Source organism: Thermobia domestica, chromosome 10 (assembly GCF_964235325.1).
Source record: "Thermobia domestica chromosome 10, izTheDome1.hap1.1, whole genome shotgun sequence".
NCBI classification, from domain to species: domain Eukaryota; kingdom Metazoa; phylum Arthropoda; class Insecta; order Zygentoma; family Lepismatidae; genus Thermobia; species Thermobia domestica.
This window is the reverse complement of record NC_137463.1, coordinates 114,261,132-114,273,164: the sequence shown is the minus strand read 5'-3', so window position 1 is coordinate 114,273,164 and position 12,033 is coordinate 114,261,132. Positions and strand designations below refer to the sequence as shown.

The 12,033-nt window shown below is 37.9% G+C and overlaps 1 protein-coding gene across 1 annotated transcript in view; it reads left to right on the top strand.

Moving 5' to 3' along the window:
• The window catches only part of LOC145662664 (anoctamin-1-like), a gene marked incomplete in the record, with an annotated part of 119,385 nt that overhangs the window by 57,040 nt on the left and 50,312 nt on the right, over positions 1-12,033 (top strand). Inside the window, 2 exon segments of the mRNA XM_081728465.1 lie at positions 140-300; positions 10,543-10,775. Of these exon segments, the coding sequence (XP_081584591.1) occupies positions 140-300; positions 10,543-10,775 (394 nt within the window).

Below are 12,033 nucleotides of genomic sequence, written 5' to 3'. Positions count from 1 at the left end.
GATAAGTACTTTACTTTGTCAATCAACATTGTAAATATGTTAATTGCATATTGAAACATAGTGATATGGGTAATTATTATTACTATTAGTAATAGTAATATGTCGGCGTAAGATGATCGTAGTTCTGCTTCCTTTTCAGTGAAGATATTTGCAACGAGAATGTGAAAGTAGTGATGTGTCCTTTGTGTGATCATTTCTGCAACTACTGGGAACTTCAGGAAACATGTCTTCATTCTCGTGTCACATACCTCTTCGACAATTTTACAACTGTGTTCTTCGCCATATTTATGTCATTTTGGGGTAAGTAAGCATAATTCAACGCAGTAACTACCTTGTCACCTAAGTTTAGAATGTTTCCGTAACTTTAAATGCTTTCTGACGAACTTGTGGATAAGTGAGAATGTCAGTTTCACTAAGAGCTAAGGAACTGGAATATGTAGAAACTTCACTACAGTACAGATGAAAATTATTTACAGTGAAGGTAGAACTCAAACTGAAAGCCCACTTCACAACACACTTTTTATATATATATATATATATAAATTAAACTATATAAATAAAAATGAGTGTAACATTTGTCCTCGAACTGCCTCCATACCTCTGGACCGATTTTATAAGTTTCAGTACACGAGTTGACCCTGGCCTAACATTAGGTTTTAAAAATAATCGAAAACGACCGATATTACTACCCAATTCTTAGTTCTAAGGGTCGCTGAGATAAATAGTGGCACTCCCAGTGCACCTTATCGCCCCTCTGCATACATGGTGAGAGATGTAGGTAGGAAGGGAATGACATAAGAATAATCGAAAACTATCAATATCTCGTATGATTTCGGCTAACTAACTAACTAACTTACTTTATGGCCTATGGAACCCGAAGGTTCAATGCCGCGTTCACAAAAGCTCTCCACTGACTTCTATCCTTAGCTAACTGCATCCAGTTTCTACTTTGTATTCCAATCTCCGCGAGATCCATCTTAATATTGTCCTCCCATCTGCGCCTAGGTCTTCCTAATGGTCGTTTTCCGATTAGTCTTCCAGTCAAGACTTTGAAAGCGTTTCTACTTTCTTCCATTCTAGCTACATGACCCGCCCACCTAAGCCTCCTAGACTTCACGACCCTAACAATGTTGGGTAAACCATATAAATTATGTAGTTCCTCGTTATGAAGTTTCCGCCATTCCCCATTCCCGTTCCTCTTGGATCCGAATATTCGTCTCAGGATCTTGTTCTCAAATACTGTCTACACCCTCCATTCCAAAAGAAACCGAACGTTTTAAAAAAACAAAAAAGCAATGTACATTTTGGAACAAATCATTTTTATTAAGCAATGTATTCCCCTTCTGCATCGATACACATATTTGCACGCTCCAACAAGTTGTCAAACGACTTCTCCATGTCCTTTATTGGAATGGTCTTTAGGACGGCGGTCGTCGCCTTCTCAATGGCATCAATCGATGCGTGCCACTTTCCTTTCATCGCCAAATGCAGTTTCGGGAACAGATAGAAATCGCACGGAGCGAGATCTGGTGAATAGGGCGGATGATGCAACCGAATAATGTGATTTTTGACCAAAAATTCAGTTACAAGTCGCGAACGATGTGATGGTGCATTATCGTCCAAAAGAGTCCAACTGCCGATTTCGCGATATTCGGGCCGAATACGACGAATTCTTGCCAGCAAACGCTTCATGACGCCCAAGTAAAACTCTCCAGTGACTGTCTGGCCGGGCTGAACAAATTCTTTGTGGATAATTCCTTTTGAATCGTAAAAACAAATCAGCATCACCTTAAGTTTTGACTTCACCAAGCGACTTTTTTTGGGTGTTCCTTCATCCGGCGCTCTCCATTCAGCACTTTGCCGCTTTGTTTCGGGATCATATTCAAAACACCACGTCTCGTCACCAGTTACAATCGATTTCAAGAAGTTTCGATCCTGCCGAGCACTTTTAACGATGTCTTTGCAATGCGCAATTCGATCAACTTTTTGGTCTTCGGTGAGTTTGTGTGGTACAAACCGCGAATTAACCTTCTTAAGGCCCAAAACTTCGGTCAAAATGCGGTATGCGGTTGTTTGAGGAATGCCTAATTCCATTTCAATAACTTTCACCGACGATTTTTTTGTTATGTTTGATGAATTCACGCACTTTTTCGATGTTTTCTTCCGATAATCCGGTTCTGGGATGGCCTGATCTTTCATCATCATCCAGCGTCTCTCTACCCGATTTGAATCGCCTGAACCACTCGTAAACTTGCGTACGGGATAGACACTCATCACCATATGCATTTTGTAGCATTTGGTGCGTTTCACTAAAAGTTTTACCCAGTTTAACACAAAACTCAATTGCAGCTCGTTGTTTGAAACTCATTTTCCAACCGATGTACACAACACACTGACAGTTGAAACGCAATAACTTTGTTGCCGTGCATCCAAATGTCATGACATTTATACCAGTTGTCAATGAGGGACTACGCCATCTACCGGTAAAATATTACAACAGATGGCACTAGTGGTACTATTTGTTTTCAAAAGTTCGGTTTCTTTTGGAATGGAGGGTGTATGTTCTTCCCTCAGAGTAAGTGACCATGTTTCGCAGCCATACAAAACAACAGGCATTATTACCGTTTTGTATATTTTAAGCTTCAAATTCCTCGACACATTTCGCGACAACAAGAGATTTTGAACCGAATAGTAACACGAATTCCCTGCTTTTAGTCGACATTTAATTTCTTCGTGAATATGATTTTCCTCTGTTAATATTGATGCTAGATATTTGAAACTATCCACTTTATCAAAAGTATTATTTAATATTTTAACGCATCCATAATTGCTGTATTCCGGTCCCGACGCACTTCCATGTATTTAGTTTTATCTGCATTTACTTCTAAACCCATGTCCCTGCAAGCGTTTAATAAGATCTCTGCATTTCTTTCTATTGTCCTCCTATCATCCCCTATTAAATTTACATCATCCGCATATGCCATAACCTGGTGAATACCGTTCAACTCTAGGCCCTGGTTGCTATCTTTGATTTTCCTTATAGCGTATTCCAGAATGAAGTTAAATAATAATGGCGACAACGCATCTCCTTGTTTCAGGCCATTTTCGACGTGAAAGCTCGTGGACAAAAATTTTCCTACCCGGATTTTACTTTGGGATTCATTTAAACATATCTTAATTAATCTAATTAGCTTTCTCGGTATTCCAAGTTCTGTAAGAACGTTGTATAATGTTTCTCTCCTAACCGAGTCGTACGCCTTTCTAAAATCAATAAATAGTTGATGTACTGGGGTATTGTATTCCCACTTTTTTTTTGGAGTATTTGGCGAATGGTAAATATTTGGTCGATAGTTAATCGATTCCGTTTAAATCCGCATTTATAATCTTCAATAATTTCATCTGCGTATGGGGTCAGTCTTGCTAATAGAATATTTGAAAGGATTTTATAGGATGTTGACAGAAGAGAAATGCCTCGATAATTATTACAGTTAGTTTTGTCGCATTCTTGTGAATTGGAACAATGATTCTTTCCACTCTTGTGGCAATTCTTCCTTGTTCCAGATAAGGAAAATGAGTTTATGTATCTTGTTCCACAATTTTACGCCTCCAGCTAGAATTAACTCAGCCGGAATTTCATCTACACCTGGAGATTTGTGTTTCTTTAATTTCTTTATAGCAGTTTCTACTTCCATTCGGTTGGGTTCTGGAATATACGGTTCTGCGGTGTGTATCACCTTTTCTCCACGCACAGTAGATTTTGGTTGCGTGTTAAGCAAATCGTCAAAGAAATCTTTCCATCTATTTAAGATGCTATCCGTATCAGTGAGAACTGTACCGTCAGATTTCTTTAATATGTAAGCACGAGGTTGATAGCCTTTCTTAAATTCGTTGATTCCCTTATACATGTCCCGGATGTTTTTATTTTTACTATTATCTTCAAGTTCCTTAATTTTAGCTTTCAGAAAGTCGCGTTTCTTTGTTCTAAAAGTTTTGGAAGTTTCCCGCCTGATATCTGCGAAATTTTGTGTAGTGATTTCATTCGGATTTTGTAGCCAGCGTGATTTCGCCTGTTTTCTCTTCTCTGCTAGTTTAATGCATTTCTGGTCGAACCATGGTTTATTCCTACGTATTTCCGCATGTCCCAATTTTTCTTTTGCTGAAATTTTAATGCTATCTCTAATTTCAATCCAGGTATCTTCAACACTAGTGCACTCCGAATCTTCTAAAGCCGAGAATCTATTCGAAACTTCAATCTGGTATTTCTCTCTTACCTAGCTCTCTTCCAATTTTTTAAAATTGAATCTCTCCGTTTTCGGACAATGAATATTACCTTTATTCGACGATAACCTCTCTCGTATTATCGCTGCTACCAGGTAGTGGTCAGTGTCACAATCAGCCCCTCTAAATGACCGGACATCAATTATGCTAGATTGCCTTCTTCTATCTACTAAAACGTGATCAATTTGATTATGTGTTTTCCCGTCTGGTGATGTCCAAGTGTATTTATGAATGTCGCGATGTGGGAATTTTGTACTTTTCACGATTAGGTTTTTGGATGTTGCAAAATTCACGAGTCTAACACCGTTGTCATTACTTTCCCTATGCAGACTTTCGTTCCCTATAATCGGTTTGAAAATATCCTCTCGTCCTACCTTCACATCGAAATCCCCTAGTAGAATTTTCATATGGTATCGCGGGAGTTGGTCAAATATCCGTTCCACTTCTTCGTAAAAACTGTCTTTTATATCGTCATCCTTATCTTCTGTTGGGGCATGTACATTTAAAACAATAATATCACACCACCGTCCCTTAAGAGTAATAAAAGAAAGTCTATCAGTAACAAATTCAACCCGTTTAATTGCTGGTAATATACGTTTATGAACAAAAAACCCTGTTCCTAACTGGTGATTTTTATTTCCTTCCCCGTAAAAGAACGTAAAATTTCCGGAATTCTCAGATCCATTTCCTTCCCACCTAACTTCCTGAACTCCTACTACGTCCATCCTGTATTTCTCTAACTCACTGGTTACGGATTTTAACGCGCCTGCCCTATAAAGACTCCTAATATTCCATGTTCCAAATCTCATGTCCATTTTCTTTTGCTGAGGTGCCAAGTTATCAGTCCTTGTCCGAGGCTTTTGTGAATATTTCTGAACAAGTGCTTTTTTTTTTTACAGGATTAGGTTGTTAGCCCTACCCAAACCCCCAAGCTGGAGGACCACTCCTAGTCGGCTGTCCGCGACTGCTTATTCAGTATATTCGCAGCTAACCTCTAAAGGCTAGAGGCCTTCTCCTCGATCCGCAACCTGAGGACGCGCCATGTCGTGGTGACAGGAACCCACGTTACATGATTTCGGCTACCAATTCTTATTATCGACTGCTAAGCACTAATGAAGAGCTTTATCTCTATTTAGTTTTGGGGGTCGCTAAGATGAATTGACACTCACAATACTGTTTGTCCAAATACACACTCAATCGTTAAGGGTGGGGGAAAAGGTGACATTATAGGTTTTTATAATTGCACTTTGATTGAAATGCGTACTCAAAGGGGGGAAGGGGTTGAAATATTTTCCATAAACTTATCCTCCTTGTGCGAGGAACGGGCATTTCAGCTACTAATAATATAAATTGTAATAGTGTAAAATTATAAGTTTCTTTAAATAGTGACTCAATGTAGTACTGAACATTGTTGCTGCCGGGTCAATCCATGCAAAGTGATCGAGAAAAAAGAAAAATTGCCGCTCGACCATCTTCAAAAAATCTAATTTTTTCATGAATGTTTATCCAATACCAGGGTACTTCAAAACCACAATTAATTATTTTTTACAACATCCCATGGTGACACAGTGGCTGCCGCCATTTTGCGGTTTTTCGATTTTAGGCGTTAACAAAAAATAGTTTAAGAAGTAATGATGTAGAGTTACTTATTTCTGCTATAGTGTTTTTTAGATAACTTGCGTTTATATTAGGATTAATTAACACATTAGAGACACCCTAAAAGCCATCCAACCCTGTGATTGCATATTGAATGACATTTGACAAATTCAATACATGAGATCTATAAAACTCACCCGTTGTCTGCATCCAGATGTTGAGTTTATATATCACACCCGTCCTGAACTGAATGATCGGCTCTGTTCATATGCCATGCCCATCTCTATAAAGAGTTGATATTGTGCGCCTTGGAAATCCTAATTGGATTAATATATTGTTGGTGCCTTCCATTTCAATTCAGGCAGAGCATGTACCATCACCATCTCAGATATTGTTGAAACTTTTTTTATAGCAACTAGACATGTTTTTAAGAGACCCATATTTTTTTGTTTTGTCGAAAAAAATTTTCCCGCCAAGTAATGGGCCATCAAAGACGGGGAGTACAATTTATGAATTGTAGAAGACATGGAAAATGGCCAACTTCGGAGCCTCACCATTCGGCTATGGAGACAGGTAGAGCTATAATTCTTGTTGTGGTATGTACATAGGGATATAAATAAACTATATTTTATTATAGTTTGGTTTGCGCATGCGTATCTTTTTGTACATAAATTAACAAATGAACGTAAATTTATCTGAAAAGTCGAAGTTTGCGAATTTTTTTCGAGCACTTCCGGTTCGAATTTTAAAATTCTGTTTTCACGGTTGATAAGACCTGGTTACCCGCTTTCCGAAAAAAAAAAAATTGTATCGCTTCTGTGTGCAACCGTTTTGTCGCAAAAAATTCGAGAAATTGTAAAATTTTCAAAAATCGCCATTTTTGGGCGCCATTTTCTCGAAAACACCATCTTTTAAAATTCTGAAATTTTGTCAGATGGCTCAACTTTACATGAATAATAAACACACCAAATACCATTCTCGACCAATGCTTCATGAATTAACTGCAGCCTTTTAAAGTTAGCGAAGTTTCGTTAACTTTGATGTCACAGTTAGCAACACTGGGAACGATAAAAGTGCAATGATTTGATGATGTTTGTGGTTCACATTCATTAAATGAAGAATAAAAGGTTTTCTTGACTGTTTTTTTTTTTTTTTTTTTTTTTTTTTCATTATTTTGATCAAGAAGGCTCTCAAATAGTAAAATGGGCCTCCCCCTACTCCTCCGTTTTCTTAAACCGAAATAATCTGAGTTGAAAATTACGATTACGAAACACACAAATTTTAAGTTTACTTGAAATGGCCATCCAATAAATTCTGATCTACAAAAAGCCTGAACTATTACCTCAATGATGATTTGGAATGCTCCAGATAAAGTCTCAATTAAGTGCGATGTCATTACAGTGATCGAAAAAGGGCAAAATGTTAAAAAAAAAAATCGAAACGTTTTCTTACGCGTTCCAAAGAAATTTACTGACTTTTTAAACAGAACAATCCCAACATAAGAATGGGTTACTCGGAATTTTACATTATTCGACTAAAGTGGGTCAGTCCGCAACCTGCGAGGAAAGTGTGTATGTGTGTGTGTGTGTGTGTATTGTGCAAATTTTAAGTTAGCTGCTACTGCGTTGCTACAAATCAAAGGTGCTGCCTGTATTAAAGCTGTCATGAGTGACCTATTTCTTTAGTAGTATGATCCGTAGAAAATGACAACTGTCTTCTTCAAGAATGTGGTGAATGTCCTGGAGTGGAAGGAGTAAGTGTGGAATCTTTAATTATTGATCCTGATGAAAATGAAAGTGTTACGTATGCCATATGGGAAACCAATAATCTCGTTAAAAAAACTGACACTTTCTGTTTTCGTATCGTACATTGCTCGTTTAAGTGTAAGAATTGTAATTCATGACTACATCAAGAATTAATTGCTACCGAAAAGCACCGTATAAAATTTCAAGATACAAATCCTTTTTTACTTCATGTGGACTTCACTGAAAACTGGACTGTTATTCTGCAAAGTGAAATTCAGAGTTATCACCGGAATATGAAACATCTGACAGTTTTGTTGTAATAAACGACGATAAAACACACGATTCGGCACATATACTCATAACCATAGACAAGATTCTAAAAATACTCGAAGAAAAGCGAAAATATACTTTATAGAAAAAGGTTTGAATACGAGAAAATAAGTGTCTACAATGTCCCAAACCGTGTCAGTGATTTCTGATGGCGCTGCATCCCACTTCAAACATCGATTTAAGATGTTCGAGATGCAGACAGGTCCAATAAAGCAGTGGTTTTGCAGTGAAACCGGCCATGCATGGTCTCTGCGACGGTGTTGAGGGGGGGGGGGAGGTGTAAAGAATGTGGCAACGTGGCATAACCGTAGGAAAATACAGATACACAGTATTAAAACCGCAGAAGACAAAAAAATGAAATGAAATCTTTTAAGTTTTACGTCTCACGATTATGCCGGTTAGGCTAAAGGAGACTGATTATAAGAAATGAATGAAATGCAGTAAGTGGGAGGAAATGGGATAACCCCAAGAAAACCCACGAGCACGGTGTTTGTCCACGACAAAGCCCACACGGCACGATCTGGGATCGAACCAGGGACCCCAATAATCGGAGATGAACGCTCTACCACTGAGCCACCGCGCCCCCACTAAAACCGCAGAAGAATTCATGAGTATAGTGCAAGTACAAACTCCGGGTATTACTCTCGTTTTGTTGCCTGGAACTGAATTCGACGACTTCCGGAAGAAAAAGGGAAAGTATGCGACCGGTAACTGGTATTCAACGAAGTCATCTTTGGCTTTCGGAAAATGCCGAAGTTTTTATGGCAGTAATGGGTCACCATGAACTAACTTCATGCTTTCCCCAAAATCGAACTTCTGCAATTCAAAGTATAGATTTAAGAAATCTGCAAAAAGGAACTTTTGTTACATACATATATGTATGATAACCAGTGGTACGTAGCAGAAATATTATGAATAAATCATGAATTACGTGAAGTTGAAGTGCTGTTTATGCTTCCACATGGACGTTCAGCATTTGTGACTATAGACAATGTGCTACGCAGAGGCGGATCCAGGACGGACTTCTGGAAGGGAAGGGGGGTATACTGCTACTTAGAGCTACGAGCTCCAAACTCTGAGATCGGTTTTATTTATATTTAAAATAAAAAAGTTTCTTCCCCCTAGATCCTAGATCCTGGACAAGTTGTGAGTGAGCCAACACCTATGGAGCACCTGCACGGTTACATGCTATTAGACACCAATCAAGCAAATGATTGGTCCATGTAAAAAATAAAAAAATCAGTGAAATTTTGTTTCCGAAGACCATTTTAGGTAAGTGAACTTGAAATTTGTGCGTTTCGCAATCGTAATTTCCACCTCAGATTATTTCGGTTTAAGAAAACGGCCCATTTTACTATTTGAGAGCCTTTTTGATCAAAATAATGAAAAAAAAAAAAAAAAAAAAAAAAACAGTCAAGAAAACCTTTTATTCTTCACAATGAATGTAAACCACAAACATCATCAAATCATTGCACTTTTATTGTTCCCAGTGTTGCTAACTGTGACATCAAAGTTAACGAAACTTCGCTAACTTTAAAAGGCTGCAGTTAATTCATGAAGCATTGGTCGAGAATGGTATTTGGTGTGTTTATTATTCATGTAAAGTTGAACCATCTGACAAAATTTCAGAATTTTAAAAGATGGTGTTTTCGAGAAAATGGCGCCCAAAAATGGCGATTTTTGAAAATTTTACAATTTCTCGAATTTTTTGCGACAAAACGGTTGCACACAGAAGCGATACAAATTTTTTTTTCGGAAAGCGGGTAACCAGGTCTTACCAACCGTGAAAACAGAATTTTAAAATTCGAACCGGAAGTGCTCGAAAAAAATTCGCAAACTTCGACTTTTCAGATAAATTTACGTTCATTTGTTAATTTATGTACAAAAAGATACGCATGCGCAAACCAAACTATAATAAAATATAGTTTATTTATATCCCTATGTACATACCACAACAAGAATTATAGCTCTACTTGTCTCCATAGCCGAATGGTGAGGCTTCGAAGTTGACCATTTTCCATGTCTTCTACAATTCATAAATTGTACTCCCCGTCTTTGATGGCCCATTACTTGGCGGGAAAATTTTTTTCGACAAAACAAAAAAATATGGGTCTCTTAAAAACATGTCTAGTTGCTATAAAAAAAGTTTCAACAATATCTGAGATGGTGATGGTACAATTTTATATTTTTTTGCCTGAGTTGAAATGGAAGGCACCTGTTAAGGTTTCGGCTATCGATCCTTTTGTTTTCAACAGTTCAGCACTAATGAAGAGCTAAGGTTTCACAGATCCTTTATATTTTATTCAACTTACGGCTTTCTGAGAAAAAAAAGACTTAAGTTTTTTAAATGTTTAGCACTACCCTCACTAACAACTTAGCGGTACCAATATAAAAACAATCTTAAGATTATGCTATTTGCATAGTTTCAGTAATCTGATTAGGATTCCCAGGACACATAATGGGTGAGCGTTTGTTAATTTTAAAACAATGTGCCAGTTTGTATCTGTGATAAAGTAGAACTTGCACTTCTGTTTTAAAGTCAGATTTTCAATAATACATTTGATACTATAATAAAGATTGCTTTTCTTTACAGCTGCTATGTTCTTAGAGTTATGGAAAAGATACTCAGCCGAGATTACCCACCGATGGGATTTGACTGGTTTCGATGTTCAGGAAGAACATCCTCGGCCACAATATTTGGTTCGCTTGGCGAACGTCAAGAAAAAGGAGATCAACATTATTACAAATACAGAAGAGCCACATGTTCCATTTTGGAAAATGCGCTTCCCTGCCACAATTCTTAGTTTCTCTGTTGTAGTGTTGCTTGTAAGTATCTATTATTTTTGTAATTAATACTTAATTTTTCTTCATTTCATCTGCATTATTTTAAAGTAAAAATTTTTATTAACCTTAATTAAGGTTGCTACATGTAAGTGTCTGATATAGTTACCAAAATAATGGAAACACCGTATCAAAATGCAGGTGTCACATTAATGGCGTTCGACAACCTTCAACTTCTAGTAGTGTGCAGAGGCTTATAACTCGTGAATCGTTTCCAGGGAAATAGTAAATCATTTTTCATACGATCCAGCACTTATTTGTGTAAGCGATGATGATGAGGAGAAAATTTATAGCAGACTCTGTGCTCTAACACTGATCATAGACGTTCAGTTATGTTCAAGTCGAACTGCCTAGAGGTGGTGGTGAAATTCATGCTGATGCTCTCCAAACCACATCAGGAAATGTCTGGCTGTGTAAGTTGGCGTATTGTCTTGGAAGACTGTGTCGTTGTTAGAGAAAAACATTGAATTGTAGGATTCACCGGGTTACTTTAAATGCCCACGTAGTAGTTCGTGCTTTGACAGAATATCAGGAGCCGCTGTGACTTTTAACAATAAAAAGTAGTCACTCCGAAGTATAAGCCTTTTTGGAGTTCACTATACATAAAACTGACCTATTGGAAAAAAAGAACAATGACTGATCGCACAGTAAAACTGTCATCAGTGGTTCACGTTTTATTTTCTGGACACCACATTTTCGCGTTCCTGCGTTGGCGGCGACGATTGAAAATTTTTGAAGTTTCAGCCCGGCCACAGATGTTGCAGTTACGCGGGTGTCATCGGACTGTAATTGTAGAAACAACTCATTCCAGAACCATGTACGCACGAAGGAACTATGTGCCGCGTTAGCTCTATGGTTCTTTATGGTAGGTCTCTTCGATGTTCGACAGTCTCGTGCCGCGAGTTCTGTTTGCCATGTCAACCTGAACGCTGTTACTCCTGATACACATTGACAGTCTTGCAAATCGGATAAGTCTCCCGTTTTTTGCACCACCATCGTTTGGTCTATTACCATAACTATCTTTCCATATTACACTATTTGGCGTACTACTTAGCACCACTCAATACAGCAGTTAGTCGCAATGTACATATATTTAGTATTACCAACACCAAAAACTATGCAGTACATAGATCTTTCCATTATTTTCAGCTTTTTGTAGTATGGCAGCTTGAGTTATTGGTAAATTGTAGTGATCCCAACCGTGACGTTCATGGACATTCCAACGCGTTATTCAGGATGTTCA